The following is a 17,220-nucleotide window of genomic DNA, read 5'->3' as shown; positions in this document are numbered from 1 at the left end:
ATTTAAGGTACTTTCCCTTCATGTCCCATAACTTTGGGACATCCTGTATAGTGTATTATCTATGCGTTCCCTCGAGCGACCATGTGAATACGAGTTACCAGAAGGTTTCCCTCAGAAAAGTCGCAACGATCGCGATGTCGTCGCACTTGAAGGATACGAGATGATAACGGAAAGCCACACCCTAATATTAGGTTAAAAATTATGCTCAATTTAGTCGATACATAATTATTTTAATCGGTTGAGATATCTGCAGCTCCGTAAGGTGTAACAAGGACGTCGACGCCATCTTATTATATTTCAGTAGGTTGTAGTTATCAGTCATTTGTCTGTGTAACGCCTTTTGTTGATGACAGTTAATCACGACTAATATTTGAACTTTTTGTTATTTAGGTTTAAGCTTAGTTATTTTGGTAGAATATCGTACTAGTCCTTATATTTTAGTCCTACTGATTAGATATTAATTTAACCGCTGCGTTAATTCCTCAAGATACCGAGTTTATCAATAATCAGGTTCGAGTAATCGTATATTCCTTATCGTAACAAGGAGTGTTGCTATGTATATAATAATATTTATATTTTCTAGGAACCTACCCAATCAATAGGTAAGTTACATTTGTTTCTTAGTTTTAATATGACTACTATAGTATTAATCACTTTATAAATGATACCACATGATGGTAAAGGGGGCGATCGTCAACGGGCTATTTCATGAAAAATATGTATGTTTATTTAATGTATTTTTGTTTTGTTCATAGCTGATGAAATAAAATTGACAGCAAGACCTAACTGGGAAGAGTTGCCCAAAACAGAAAAGAGTGGTTATCGTTGGAGGAGGCCTTTGCCAAAAGCCCAAAAAAAAAAATGTTGGGAGAGTTTCTTGCACCGCAAGTTCTCTCTCAGAGCGCCATTTGTTTCCGAAGCGGTGGTAGTATCTAGGCTTAATTATTATTATTATGATCATAGCAGAAAACTTGAGCAGGTACTAACTGCTCTACCTACGCTAATAATGGAAAAGAGTAAAGAATATTAGGTATATGTTTATTATTGCTGTTGTTATATTTTAATGCAATTACCTATATGGCAGACGGTCAAAGGAGACCAAGGAGATCAAAACAAATATATCAAACTCATAAGAAACTTCTACAAAAATAAAAAAACATTGCGTGCGTACAAACTACACATGTCAGAAGTGAAACCTGCATGGTTCATGAACCTCTAAACTGCATATGAATTCCTGGTACGTGTGGCTAGGATGACACATGATTTCAACCGCTATGAGAGACATTCCTACCACCACTAATATATATAATAATATGTTCTCCTCGTGTCTATGTAGTAATACTTCGTGCGCTTGGAGTCAGCATATATTCAGGTATACTCGCGCCATTCTTAAGACAATCTCTTCTTTAACTCTGATCGCATAGTACTCATTATCTCCCATGTTAAATATTATGAATTGATGTGACTGCTCTTTTTACTGTCGCTTTTTCGTTTCATCGACTTTCAAATCACAATGATGATAAAGAAGTTTTCACTTCAATAGTATGTATATTTCTGTCTCATTCTTTACCGGCTTTATCCTACACATTTTTGTATTTGTGTCTCTTACCTGTCGTTTTTTCCGTTGCATTCGGTTTGAAATCACAACGATTCTAAAGAAGTTTCACTTCAATAAAGCTATAATAATAACTACCTAAATATAGAACGCGGATTATACCAAGGAGAACCTAAATCACCTAAACGAACTCAGTCATATGATAAATCTGCGCAAACTACTTGCATTGAGAAACAAAGTGCTTTTAAAGTAAAATTTAATGCGGACAATTTAATTGTTTTTGTGCTCTCTCTACTACTACTCTCATGTGGAACTAATGGTCATGATAAATGACCTCGAAGAACAATATGAGTACCTAGGTACCTACCTATGTATCGAAAACTAAGTGATAAACAGGGCAGAAAAATCGGTTGCAGTTAATAATAACGCGATGAAATATTTACAACAATACTTATATAGGCCAAGTCATATCACAAAATGATCAAGATAAAGAAATTGATACAAGAATATTAACTGCGTTTAAAAATACAGGGCACTCAAAGAACAAGTAAGGATTTAAAAAGAGCATAAAAGAAAACTACATATTTCTGGTGTGCCACCTGTTTTAGCCCACAGTTGTCAGTATTGGTCTGACGGCTTTACAAATAAACTTGGTATAAAGTAATATGCAAAATGTTTACTATACCTATCGTTGACAACACTGTCAATACAATGATAATTCTTAAGTTTTTCGAATGTTGCAAATAAACGCGGGAATTGTTATACGTCCGAATAAACAAATCATAAGCAACTTGTCTATAATTTGTAAACATTTTGCACATTCTTGGCTTATTCTCAGGTATAACTTTATATGTAACGCCGTAGAGGTTTGCCTATGATCCGCGGAGAGGGATGCCATGCTAAAATCAATCAAACACAGTAAGAGACTTAATTACCTATAGGGAATCAAGAGAGATTACAATTTCTTCTTTTTTTTTACTTTATCACTTTTTTTGTTTTGATAAACAAATATAGTGCTGACACCTTCGTGGTGCAAATAAATAGAGTAACTCCATTATAGACTGGAACCCAAAAAAACTAAAAAGAAAACGAGAAAACAGAAGATTTCCAGATGAACTAAGATAGCTGGCAAGACATGATCTAGAATAGCAAGAGATAGAAAAAATCGGAAGAGGCTTTGTCAACAAATTGAATAGATATTTTGATAAAGATAGGTAATAATATTAATTTCAAAATCAAATTAATGAATCCTAACCTCAAAAAAATAAAAGTAGATTTAAAGGCCAAGTAGGAGCCTTTATATTTAAAAAAAAAACCAGTCCGAGTCGGGATATGACAAACGCGACCATTTTTTTTTAAGAGCGCGACATCTGCGGAATTAAATAATAAAAAAATATAGTACTTAGTGTTTTACATTTTTTTTATGAGATAGAATAATAGTTAAGTAGGCACGGCTTACTATGCCCCAGTAGTGGCATGACTTCTAAGTCGTATTTTTGTATTTGTCGCCTGAAAAAAATTGGGCCTTCTTCCCGTTTGAATCTGGCTACCAGTGACCGCCCGCGCCGAACCACGCATTTCGAGCGGGAAAAATACATTTTACTTTGGTCTGTTTGCAAAAGCGGGACTATGTCGGCGTCGCTGGGGACACCGGGACAGACTGCTAGAATAGTAGAAAGCGGGGCAGTCCCGGACCATACCGGACGTATGGTCACGTTAGGTTTGACTCAAGTTTGAAACTAGCTTTTTACATTCTAAGTTCTTGTAGTGGCGTCACTTATTGTCATTTCACGGAACCAATTCTGGTATTTGATCAAACACTAGATTTGTTTTGAGCATTGATAAAATCGTGTTGTTATTTAAACATACTCCGCGATTTGATCAAATCACTTACGCAATTGACCAAATCTCTGTTATTATCATATCCCTGCGACATTGTCATTATCTTATATCATGAATCACTGAACCACATTATTTTACGATAACCTAAATATTTAGGTTTTATGATATTTACCAAAATTTGAATCAAATTCCAGTTTCTACCTTTGCTGACCTGTGGGCCTTTCGCTTGTACGCGGATATACCTACATACATATTTTATAAATTATAATGGATCAATAAAATAAAAATACAGTTTTATTTAAATAATTGTATTTATTTCAAATCACTGTATAAAGCCAACATAACAATATTGTGTGAACAATGCTTGGTAGGTACGTCTACTCAATACTAAATTTTTCCTGTAGGAATATCCTAAACCTTAGATCATTTATACGTCTAGATAGACTATGACAGCTGTGAAAAAATCAATAAAATTGAGTTTAGAATTAACCTCTATTTTGAGCAATGACGCGCACTAACGGCCATTCCCAATATTCAGTCTATCTCCGGTTGTAGCCTACTTGAGATAAAAAATCGTAACTATCGTTAACTTTTTTGTCCCAATAAACTTATCGACGGTAACTCGTGTTATCCGTACACATTGTCTGTCAATGGGACGACGTATAGCTTACTAGGAATAGAAGTTTGTATAGAAATTGCAACAGTGAACTGGCGAATAACTTGTCGGGTATATGTATAAGCTGTCCCAAGCTTCAGATTATTGACAGCTAATTACTGACAGTAGAAGGTAGTAATATATCTCTATCTGTAGATAGTATATTCTGAACGGCCGTAAGACAAAGTGTCATACAAATCACGCGTGTAAGACGCAGGATGTCACGCACACTAAAGTATTAAACCTGGCTTGTTTTTATCAGTTGTCTAACAGCAAGAAACTCAATCTAGACGTATTAATTATCTAAGTTCTAAACGTGTCATAAAAGGATTGTATCTGGTTAAGAGCGACATAATAAATATATCAAACAATGTGACACTCAATTTTCTAAATACCGTCAATTCTAGAAATCAGCAACATCGTCACCTTTAAACCCTGAAGGTTGCATTTTATCACAGGGCACTAGCAAAGGGTCGGTGGGGGGCATCTGAACGTTGGCAGCGAGTACTGGCCTGCACTTGCCCGCCTTCAACAACAGAATCTTGATCATTGACCCCTCCCCACCCTGACCGGTTACAGATCTAAATAAGATATCAGGATTCATATTTTCACTGAATATCTCTTCAATTTTCGTTCTGAACCTAAGTTTGCAGCCGGGTGATAGAAGAGGTACCTGCAATATTCATCAATTACTCGATCATACATCAAAATATATTTATATAAAAGAAAGCTCATAACAGAGTCATCCAGTCGCCTTACCAATTTTATTGACTATACTTAGAGGTAATCTTTATGGGCAAATTACATGCCGACTGCGAACTATTTGTTATTACAAATTGTTTAAAAGATTATATAATTTCAATCAATATAAATAATTCTATTAGCCATTATGACATTGGAAAACCTCATCATCACCCAACAGGTGTAAATAAATGACATACGTATCTTATGTATAACTCATACCATATTTATATCCGACTAGCTGACCCGACAGACGTTGTTCTGTATATAATAAATAAAATAATGTTTTTATATGAATTTGTCAATAATATATCATAACATCAAAAATTACTTCGTAAAATATGCACCCAGCTATTGTAATGAAATTGTTTCAGAGCAGAACTGTCAAACCGTGCGTCAATAAATTCTCTCATAGAAATTATGTATGTACACATCAAAGGAAAAACAAATTTGTTGTTTTTATTTAATTTAGCAGCATTTTCCTATTTATTCACCTTTGAAACCTTCCCTGGACTTCCACATATAATTCAAGACCAAAATTAGCCAAATCGGTCCAGCCGTTCTCGAGTTTTAGCGAGACTAACGAACAGCAATTCATTTTTATATATATATAGATTTATTTACTTTTTCTGTCACTTTCACTATAGTAGCATACAATCAATATTTAGGCATACGGTTTGAAAGAAAAGAGAAAAAGCATCTAGTAGAATTATTGGTTTTCTGAGATTTTTTAATATGTTATAATTATCAATATTAATAATCTCAAGGCGACGGGCGCTATTTCACTGCAACATTTGGGACTTTCTAAAACCCTGCATAAGGGTGGGTGCCTTGCCATCACGTAAACGTCTTAGTGGTGGTGGGGAGATAGCTCAACATAAGCGACACTAAACGACGTACCTATGAACTTTTTTTATTATGACAGTAAGAGACGAGACGAGCAGAACGCTCAGCTGATGGTAATTGATAAGGCCTGCCCATTACAATGCAGTGCCGCTCAGGAATCTTGTTAAACTAAAAATTTGCGGCACCACAATTGCGCTCGACACCTTCAGATGTAAGATGTTAAGTCTCGTTTGCCCAGTAAGTTCACTAGCTACGGCGCCCTTCAGACCGTAACAATAATGCTTACACATTACTGCTTACTTATTTATAACTCGGGAGAAATAAGGTGCCCATAATCTAGCCGGCATCCTGTATGAAGGAGCCTCCCACTGCTAAATGCCCTAAGTCGCCAGGGCCTTCCCTATTCTTATTATTATTATCTTGTGTTTCATGACGTCATAAGTTAAAATGATTAAAAGTTCTTAATAATGTTATTTATTCCATCGTCAAATTATTTAGCCTAAAGGTTTATATTATCTTTGTTGGCGAGTTCTCTAGCGAGTTAAAAAAAAATTGGGTCTACTTTTTAGTTCTTGGTGTAAAATTGCAAAATTACTGACGTGGCACAATCATGAAAATTATGTGATCTGAAAAATAATCATTAAAAATAATATAAACATAATAATTTCTTTCTTATCAAGCCCCCAACTGCAGTTAATCCTAATCACCAAACCGGACTACAGATTAGCTGTAATTATCAGTATAATCCAAACATCAGTAACGAACCTTAATATATGGTGTGTCAACCTTGTAGCTGGTCGTCAGGTGGAACAGAACCGACAGACCGACAACTGACTTCGTCTGGGATCTGTTCTCCACTATCAGAGTCATGAGAAACATTGGGCCCAGTCCATCTACCTGGTGGTTGATTAAACATATAATTGAAACCGGACCAGTAAGTCTATTACCTAAATCGAAAATCGAAATTTCGTTCCGAAACGAAAGAACGACAAAATTTAAATTATATCCATCCCTATTACCAAAGCACTTCGGATCCGAGTAGTGCAGATGGACAAAAAGAAAGTGAATTTGGGAATAAAGTCCGAGCGAAAGACAAAATGTCGAATCGCGAACTTCGTATCGATATTCGGATTCGAAACACTTTCGCAATAGGAAAATGTACGATCCGTCAGCCGAAACTTCGTATTTCGCTTTTAGTAATAGGGCTCCAGACTCTTACGAGATCGAAATTAGAACACTCTGTAGTTTTTAAATATTTTTGTCAAATAAAAAAGAGAGGGCGCTATAACAACATGTAAACATTAAAAAACCTTCGATTATGTCAAATAATAAATGGGCAATGCAAATTTGCCTTAGTTAGTTTTTAATGTTATAACGGCAATAGTACGAGAGTGACACTGAAAGTATTTGGATCTGGCCACTTGTGAACAATATAATAATTAAGTAAGATTAAATTTTGAATATAGAACTCTTTGCTAATATTGTATTTTATTCAATTTTTCATTTATTTTACAATTTGGCCGCAACTTGAAAATTGTCTGAGTCATTTTGTCAAACGATCGGTTTGCGATTTTTATATATTTAGGATTAGATTAGGCAAACGTTTTATGGACGCCGATGCAGCTGTCTGTGGCTACTTTTCCGTCGAAGAGACCCCTAAAGACGAGAGGGCAAGGCGCTTTCCTCAGTAGTTCCATAGGATGCGGCGATGTATTGACGTGAATGGATAGTATATTTAAAACATAATAACACTTATAAGTTGCTAGTTTAATCAGTTTTTAGATTTCTACTAACTTTCAGTGATCCTCGTAATACACATTTTGTCAAAATGTTTTTTTTTATAGAAAAGGCGAACAAACAGTACGTACGCAGAGTACGGGTAATCACCGCTGCCCACATTCTCTTGCAACACCAGAGGAATCACAGGAGCGTTGCCAGATTTAAGGAAGGTGTACGTGTTTTTTTAGAAGGTACCCATGTCGTATCGACCCGGAAACACCGCACAAGGAAGCTCATTCCACAGCTATGAGGAATGGAAGAAAGTTCCTTGAAAACCGAACTGTGGAAGAAAGTCACACATCCAGATTTCTGGCTTACTTCTGCCAGATGAAACAAGGGGAATGAAACAAACCAACAAAACAAAGCCTTCGGGCGCTGAGTTCTAAAAAGTCTCATAGTTGTTACTAGAACTAATATTACTAAAGAAATATAATATACAAATATTTATAAACCTCAGCAGCTAGTTTAATGGACTCCAAGTCTCCGACTGCCAGAGTATTGTCGGACCTGGTGTGAGCCTCTATGAGCGTGGAGGCTACCTTCAGCCGCAACTTGTTCAGGTCGTGCTGGAATGTCTCGTACATAGCTGCAAGTTTGTTAAGTATCACATTACAGACATCATCGCAAACACAGGCGTCACTTCATCGTCAACGACTTCGACAAAAAAATCTGGCAAAAGTGTAGAAGTCTTTTTCAAGAATTACAATGATATATAACTATAATAAATACTTCTATATCGGCCAAAAAGTCTGCCGAAAGAGTTTACCTACTTACGTATTTTTCAAAAACATAGATTACTTAAAAGTTATTTGAAGTGTTTAGTTAGCTTAGATTTGTTACATCTGCGAATTGGTTTCAGCAGAGTTTTACATCACTGACTAACCCGATCGTTCAAGAGTTTCAGAGGTTAAGCGGACACTCAGATTTTGGGTTTTTCAAAAATCCTGAGCCGTACTGCATCGTAATGGGCAGGACGTATTACCATCAGCTGAACGTCCTGCTCGCCTCGTCCCTTACTGTCATAAAAAAAAACCAACTCCGGCGATCTTGATCGTTGGTCCATCTTGTGGGAGGCGTACCAACACTGCGTCTTCCGGTAAGTGGTCGCCATTCGAGGACTTTACTGCCCAAACGGTCATGTCACGGCGAACTATGTGCCCTGCCTACTGCCACTTTAGTTTCGCAGGGCCTAGATGCTTGCGAAACTAAAGCGGCCTAAATTCTAGGCTATGTCGGTGACTTTCTTTCTCCTACGGATCTCCTCACTTGTGATTCGATCTCGCAGGGAAACTCCGAGCATAACCCACTACAATGAGCTTCCTCATAAGGCCTATAGTTAGCGATCACGTCTGTGTTCCGTATGTCATCACCTTCATCTTCAGACACTGTGGTATTTTGGACGAGAAGGTTTTACGGAGCTTCCCAAACGCTGCCCATCCGAGTTGGATTCGACGAGATTATAATATGGTAACTTTATCTTGATTATATGGTAAATACCTGTGGCATTTTCTCTTTCTCTCATGGATTGTTCTAGAAACAGCTTAGACTTCTTTGGGATCATCCACGGCTTCTGTCCTACGGAAGGGTTCCCGAGGTCGACGCCAGCTGCTTGGCCATTAAATTCGGCTGTGCGTTTCAATAGCTTCAGCATTAAGTTACCACCTGTTTGGAATTCATTAGTGAAAACCATAGACTTATAGACGACTTGACAACAATTAAGATTTGTCAATGTGTTGTTAGCTAATGGTGTAATATTCAAAATACTTAGGAGCTAGTGCCTATAGTGGCTGAGTTTTACGACTTGTGAAGCAATATCGGTTACAGTCACAATAGGCTTTCCTTTTCTATCTTGCGGTATCACCGAGAGAGATGTTCTTCTCTCGCACGCTATAAGTCTTAAGTCGTAAGTCTATGGTGAGAAATGGTTCATACATGGAAATGGTGAGTATCACCTTAGCAAAGAAAAAAAAAATAATGATCGCTGCCCAAAATCTCATGCAACACAGGAACGTTGCTAACCGAAATGTGTACATGCTTTTTTAAGTATATTCCTTGAATACCGCTGGTGAGGGATACTTTTTACTTAATGGCGTCGATTTTTGAAAACGGAGGCAGAAATCAAGTCAAACAAGATTTCAGGATATAACGCGTAAATGCGGTAGAAAGCGTACAATGAAGTGACGTCTCTATGGAACGCCAAGTGATCATGCCCGTTCTCAGGATACTGAATCCCAGACAATATTTGACACCGAAGTACACCTGACCATTGTTATATAGTTGAAATCAATGCTCCACATACCATAGACCTTATAGAACGCTAGAAAGTGAAGCCGGCTTGAAGTAGTGTCTCGCTCTACTGATTAACCTCCTTTTTTCTTTCCAGCAGACAACGGTGTTGGCAATATTTCGCTGAACAGTATTTCGATACAAAGCGAGGCATTGAGGGATTATTGTCAAAAAGCGCTGATACAGGAAAATATTTAATTTACATTGAGTAGGAAATAGTGTAAGAGATAGCACACACTTGGGAGAGACTTTTGCCTCACACAGTCACTTTGAAGTTGCATCTGCCGGTTTACGTATTCTCGAACCGATACAGCTCAGGGGCCTTCATGCTTAGAGCATACACCATACATAAAGGCATGCATGCATGCATCTCTTACTCTTGACCTGTGGTAAAGTTGATGTCCATAACAGCTGGTTTACATGCACGAACATGGACTAGTTTACTTTACTTATTTTCATAGTATCATGTTCTATGGTATACTGTTATGAGACAGTGCAGCCGACATTAATACAATCTTTGTGCTGCAGAAGAGGGCTATTCGCGCTATTTATAACCTAGGCCCTAAAGAATCATAAAGAGAAAAAAATTTCATGCGTACAAAGTACACATGCCAGAAGTGAAACCCGCATTGTGCATGAATCTCTAACGGCCGTTTGCAAAAACCTATATATCCTTAGTTAAACTTACTAGAGGTAGACAAATCTATCCTTACTTATTACGCTTACTTACATTTCCATAACTTATCGACATAAAGCATTGGACTATAACTATATTGGACATAGCTACGGATAGATAAGATCTTGTCATTAAACGGTGACAACAATATCCGTAACTAGAGGTACGTTATTGAATACGGCCGTAAACTGCATTTGAAGTCCTGGTAAATGTTGCTAGGATGACACATGATTTCAACCGCTATGAAAGACATTACTATCACCACTATCATATCTATGTTTTTCTTGTGTCTATATAATATGTCGAGCGCATGACTTCAAAATATATTAAGGTATACTCGCGTCATACATAAGGCAATCTCTTCTTAACTATGATCGCCTGGTACTAAAACACTGTATAATGCTTCCTATCTCATCATTACGTTAAATCTTATGAATTTAAGTGTCTCGCTTTTTCGTTTCATCGCCTTTGAAATCACAATGATTCTAAAGAAGTTTTCACTTCAAAAAAATAAACATTTTAATGTTGTTTGTCTCGATATATTGTTGATAATGTTATGTTTGTAACTTGTTAATGTTGACACCAAGAACATACATTACGTACAGTAAGTGATTTTACATCTTATTTTGAATATATTAAATTTTAATTTAGAATGTTATTGCCAGACCCTGTTATAATATTAATATAATTAACTCACTTGCGGTTATTATTATAAAAGCGTGCTCCTCTTGTCCCAGTCTGCCAAACTTTATCACTGAGGCGACATCTGCAAAAACAATTGTATGGTCACTTAAATTTTGTTGGGGGGGTTTATGGCTGCGAAACATTGATTGGGATCGTTAAGCCATATGACAAGACTTGAGAATGTTGTCCTTGAATGTACAGGAATGGCCGACCGACGCGGACGGGCGAAAATCGGCAAAAATACGAGTCAGATGGCTCCGATGAAGCTACTGAATTTCTGGAAGAAGCTGGACTGGGAGTAATCCAACAAACCTGTACCGAGTTAAGGATTCTTATTATGGAAAAATAACCCCTATACCAAACCATACAATATAGGTACGCAAATGTTACAGTTTTCACTCAACAAAGTCACTAGGCGATGACACCGCAGTTTTTATGTTATAGCTTAGATGTATGATTGATTGATGATTACACTTTTTTTTAACGATAATAAGGGACGAGACCAGCAGGACGTTCAGCTAATGGTAATTGATACGCTCTCTCCATTAGAATGCAGTGCCGCTCAGGATTCTCGAAAAACCCAAAAATTCTGAGCGGCACTACAAGTGCGCTCGTCACCTTGAGACATAAGATGTTAAGTTTCATTTGCCCAGTAATTTCACTAGCTACGGCGCCCTTCATACCAAAACACAGTAATGTTTACACATTACTGCTTCAACGCAGAAATAGGCGCCGTTGTGGTACCCATAATCTAGCCGTCAACCAGTTCAAAGGAGCCTCCCACTGGTGAAAACTTGAGGTTCATTGGGATCATTATTTTTTTTAATTTTTAATGAGCATGACATTTGAACATTAACTCTGTTCTCTAACTAACTAACTATTTTCGTTCGATTTTGAGGTTCAATAAGTGATAAAATTTTATTATTTATATACTTGAATTTTGATTCACCTCTCACAAACACGGTGTCCCGTTTGATCTTGCCGTCATAGAGGTACACGTGGCCCGAGCTCAGTGCCACCGCGGTCAGGGTCACCCCCAGGTGCAGCACTGGCACGAGGCACATCGCTACCGGACGATGTTCCAGGCTCAGCCACCACTGCTTCTTACCCTGCAATAGAGTTTCAAGAGCCGGTTGGCCGACTGATATTCGAGTCTATTTTTTTTTTATAAAATAGGAGATTTATTCTCCTGAGCGCAAGCGTCATGGATGGGAAGTGATCATTTCTGCTAAATCTCTTACAACAGCAGACGAATCGCAGTAAAAATATAACTCTGTAGATGTCTAATTAAAGGCTTTCAGATACCACATTAGGAACAGAGATATATACCTATACTAGCTGACCCCGCAAACAATGTATTGCCATATAAATTAATAACCAAAAATTAGCAATTTATAAAAGATTTTGCGGTAAAAAATACGTTTGTATTAAATAAAATTTCATAAAATATGATCAAGCCATTTTCGACGAGTATATCAACTAACAGTCTGCCACGAGAATTTTATATATATAGATATATAAAATAGGTATTTGTATTATATAGACAGCATGATAATATATAAATATAAATCATATAATATACTAATTGTAAACATGACAAATTATTGTTGGGTTGAGTGTATATGATTCGGTGAATATGTATGAAAAAAATTTAGTATGTAGCTGTGGTTAACAGCTGGATGTAAAGGTTGTTATTGGAGTATCTTCAGGTGATGGAATGTTTTATTTATAATTATGGATGTGGCACTGATAAGCCCATAATATTATGTGCTTGCTTTATTTTATGAGTCAACCCACATACTCAAAATCAAAATGGCAAAAATAATCATTATTAATAATGATGGAATGTGCATAGCTGATCAAATAACATCAAGAGACGAAAAGGAGGCAAGAGGAAAGAGGATGAGGAGTCCATCCTCTTTCCTCTTGCCTCCTCTTGTCATTGTAACTATGCTGTTACAAACATAAAATACAATATTAAATTTTATTGGTTATTTTGGAATTTATTGTTCCAATAATTATTGATATAATGTCTATTTTTTAAAATATTTATATTAATACTAGCTGACCCAGCAAATGTTGTATTGCCGATATTAAAATCGCTACAAATTAACTGTTGATCGTAGATGGGTGAAAATTTGAAGTTGTATGTATTTTTTAATGCTGACTCATAATCAAATAAAATTTAAAAAAAAATCGTGTGGACCACCCTTAACATTTAGGGTGATGAAAAATAGATGTTATCCGATTCTCAGACCTACCCAATATGCACTCAAAATTTCATGAGAATCGGTCAAGCCGTTTCGGAGGAGTTCGATGTTTAACACCATGACATGAGAATTTAATATATTAGATTGATTTCAAATTCCTGTGTTGGTGAGGAAAAAGATTGTTTATTAATATTATATGATTATACTTAATTAAAAAAGTAAGCATAATTATAGACTCCTTCACAATGATCATATTATTTTAAAGGGGTTGTAAATTTTGTTTATTCTTTAAATTTCTATCTCACCTTTTTAGTGTAAGAAGACAGTGTTTTATCACAACATATGACCATAATACTGTTGTCAAACATCATCACTTCAATGGCTACAATGTGCTCTTCAGTGGAAAACAAATGGCGTCCTTCGGTTGACCCATGTTTCAATAGAATAACGGCTTTATCCCTGAAAAAAGAGAACTTGGTTGTAATAGAAATATAGATATTGCATTCTCTAAGAATATTTTGAATACAAAATAATATAGAAATATATTTATTTCAGCTAATGTGTGGCAGCGCTAGCTTTTCTTTCAATATAGTAAAAATCACATTTCTAGGACATAAACATGGTCAGAGTTTCATATTTTACGTAATAAATATGTCTCGATGAATGAACACTGCTCGATATTTTTAAATTGCTTTGTAAATTCAACCTTATGTTAAGGCAGTAAGGTTTAATTAGCATTACGAGATCTCTATATATAGTCACTATAAGTACATATACATATATAGAATTGAGGACATGCAAACGGACCTGTCGGCGCTTACGCCTAACTAACGAAAGTTTTGCAGTGTGGTATGTGTACATATCCACACTTTGTTTATACATATATATAGGGAAATTTTATCAAAAATTTTGTACTTACTTACCAAATATTATTGCATAATTAGAACAAGACACAAGTACTAAGTACTGTCTTTAAATAACGTAAGTAGCTCATTAGTCAATGGATCCTCTGGTGTTGCATGAGAATAAATAAATATAGGTAACAGTGATCACTTAACATCAGGTGGACTGTACACTCGTTTGTCCACCTCTTCCATAAAAATAGTCATATCAGTGGTAATATCCCATAATTTTTTATCACTTATTTATTTTTATTAAAGGTCATCCAATCATCAAAAATTTCAACTTATTATTTATTAATTTGATTACTGATGCCAGTTTAGTGAGAGAGAACAGTGATAAAGAAAAATGGATGATATTAATAAAAACTTCCCATAAACTTCTACATTCCACTTTTTGATTGAAATTTTCTATTATATTGTATCTAATGGTGGGTCCTCATAGTGCAAGTGTAAACAATCTTACGTATCACAAATACTGATACAGATTAAGTATGCAGCAGCTATTGTGTCAAGTGCATGCAGCTGTGCTATTTATAAAGGCTTATAACACTAAAAAACAGTTTAAAATAAGCAAAAAAGTGTACAACTATTAAGTGAAGGGGGCCAGTGCTATAAGTACCTTGTAGCTACAGTTAATCTGAAGTCAACATTGTACAGTCCGGTAGCTATCATTTGGTATGGGACCGTTTTCACTGAACTTAACCTGGCCTGTATTAATCATAAGCACATAAGTATATTACCTTTGGAACAGTTTCACATAAGTCATAAACATAAGAAATAGGCCAGCTATAAGTATCTAAGATACTTTGTAATGGCCTTGAGGAACAAGATTGTGGTTTTTGATTGACAAAAGGCCAACAGTTTCTAACATATGTGTGTGTACAACTTTATGTAAGACTCATTATTACTTTTTTTGCAAATATATCAAATCGGATATTTAGCTGACACTTCGGAATAATGATTATTATTATTATTATAATGCACTAGTAGATCATAGATCTGATGCGCACATATCAGTGCACTTATGTTAACAATTTAGCTTTTTTTTAAATGTTCATGAAGTCTATTTCAATATGTTGATTTTGCAGTAATCATAGATCTGGTAAACTGTTCCACATATCCACCACCTGATTTGGTAGCAACTTACCATTGCCATTTGAGTAAATGTATGAGGATCCAAGTAATACACATGTCCGCTTTCACTACCTATAACCAGACAACTAACTGCATGCTTATCATTTGAGCTCAACTTCATGGTAGTCACACACGATATCTCTGGTTGCAACTTCTTTGGATCCTCATCAATAGTGTCCAAATATTCCAATTTTTGGTCCATAGGTAAAGCAAGGAATGACAGTGATTGTCTGCTCAATACATCAGTAGGTATACTGGATAACTTCTTTGTAAGTAATATTATAGATTCTTCATTGTTGTTCACAGGATCTTTTAACTGAAATATGTTGTTAAGAAATTTAAAGATTATGTTACCTACAGTTACAAAAATTATGTTATGACTTTTCTTTGACATTGTCTGTTAGTCATCATGGGTGTGAAAAATACGAAAATATAAAAATTTTTTTCTTTGAAAATTGCAGAAACAATATGATTAGATAGTAGCTTAATTATATTTACAACACAAACGAAGCTGAAAACACTTAAATAATAATTTTAATATATTACATAGTATTGATGGTACATATCTGCCACCATTAGACAATATATTTCAATCTAAATTTACAAGTAAAAAATACTATTGTGTAAGACTTTATTTTCTTGTTTATCATCCTTTTCCATTAAAATAAAAAAAATACTAGTAGTTACCTGCTTCCAGACATCCAATTCAGATTTATTCAGTTCAATACTTGGTAAATAGTATTTATAAAATAGTTTGAGATTTCTATATACATAGACACATGAGCTGAAAGCCACTGCAATTAATGGTGCTGATTTAGGCGATGTTTCACTTGCATAGAAACATACAACTCCTAAAGGTAGGTCTGGCAATAGCATGTCTGCCATCTGCATGGCACCTTTGAAGATCTGGAATGTAAGTATTAACAATAAGCCAGGCCAGCCTGTAATAACATTATAAGCCCTGAAGCATGTCTTATATGTGTATTTTTATTGTGAGCAAATGAAGCATTCCTATTTCCAATATGTTATTTGTATTTCCCCTAACCTTTATCTTTGGGCCTTCATTAGGTTTTCCAAAATCTCCAACGACTAACTTGAATTCATTATCATTATGTATATCAGCTACCACAACATTCGACGGCAACGAATCAAGATGAATTTCATTCGTTCCAACTTCTACATCAAGCCAGCGACTTGTCGAACCCATTCTTAAAATCTAAAGTATATTTAACTGTAATACTTTTCTTATTATTAAAATCTCTCAATTATTGCAAAGATAGATTTATACACCTAATATAAATTATATCACTTGTTGTCTACTGCCGATGTATAATAGGATATAACTTTAGAGAATTCGAATAATTATATACTGTAGTGAACTTGTTGAGATTTTGAGAGTGAATCAATTATGGGATTCTATAATTCTAAATCAACTTGATTATTTTGTAGTTATTGCAATAATTGTTACACACAAAACAGAAATTATGATTTTTAATTCTGTATTTTATTTTTTAAATTTTAACTTGTTTACAAAATTGTTTTGTTTACCTTACATCACTTTTTTTTTAATTACTTATTTTAATGACACGGGATGCAAGTCTATAGGCCCACTGTTCCGCCACACAGAAGAGTAAAGAGAGAGTTGTGAGCAAGTTACCTGAAAAAACATGTGTGGGTGTGTAAAAATGCAACTTAAGACAGTTGTTTCCGCCTTTTAACTCAGCTGACAGCTTTTGAAAGACGCCCGTAGTTGACGTTTGGTTCCATGCCCCTCAGCTCAGTTGTCTCCCTCTTTAATAAAAAAAAAACTAGTTCTGTAATTGTTTTATGATATTATGTGGTGTCACTAGCATGACCTTCACTTGATAGTAGGCGTATGTAAGTAATAGGTACACCGTACTGCTACAATA

General features: G+C 35.5%; 1 protein-coding gene across 2 annotated transcripts; it reads right to left on the bottom strand.

The window, feature by feature from the left end:
- Positions 1-3,701: 3,701 nt before the first annotated feature.
- LOC126979415 (Bardet-Biedl syndrome 1 protein homolog) lies at positions 3,702-16,836 on the bottom strand. Of its 2 annotated transcripts, XM_050828747.1 has the most exons (11): positions 16,356-16,836; positions 15,998-16,216; positions 15,324-15,626; positions 14,796-14,884; positions 13,580-13,733; positions 12,014-12,173; positions 11,078-11,146; positions 8,916-9,080; positions 7,871-8,004; positions 6,405-6,536; positions 3,702-4,725 (listed from the first exon to the last, which is right to left on the bottom strand). In XM_050828747.1, exons 1-11 carry the CDS (start codon positions 16,515-16,517, stop codon positions 4,456-4,458), a joined length of 1,857 nt encoding a protein of 618 aa, XP_050684704.1. In that variant the 5' UTR covers positions 16,518-16,836; the 3' UTR covers positions 3,702-4,455. The 2 variants fall into 2 exon arrangements, with proteins under 2 accessions (XP_050684704.1, XP_050684774.1); XM_050828817.1 differs by lacking the exons at positions 14,796-14,884; positions 15,998-16,216; positions 16,356-16,836 and having other exon boundaries at positions 15,324-15,508.
- Positions 16,837-17,220: the final 384 nt, after the last annotated feature.

The sequence above is a fragment of the Leptidea sinapis genome, chromosome 1 (assembly GCF_905404315.1).
Source record: "Leptidea sinapis chromosome 1, ilLepSina1.1, whole genome shotgun sequence".
Lineage (NCBI taxonomy): Eukaryota > Metazoa > Arthropoda > Insecta > Lepidoptera > Pieridae > Leptidea > Leptidea sinapis.
The sequence above is the reverse complement of the archived record's forward strand: the minus strand, read 5'-3'. Positions and strand labels throughout refer to the sequence as shown.

What these genes read in the sequence shown, in the direction of transcription:
- LOC126979415 (XM_050828747.1), bottom strand. Translation starts at nt 16,517, where the DNA reads ATGGGTTCGACAAGTCGCTGGCTTGATGTAGAAGTTGGAACGAATGAA. An exon ending in AGATTAACTGTAGCTACAAG is followed by an intron (nt 13,734 to 14,795) that starts GTACTTATAGCA and finishes CTCTTTTTTCAG; the next exon opens with GGATAAAGCCGTTATTCTAT. An exon ending in GGACACCGTGTTTGTGAGAG is followed by an intron (nt 11,147 to 12,013) that starts GTGAATCAAAAT and finishes TTGTTTTTGCAG; the next exon opens with ATGTCGCCTCAGTGATAAAG.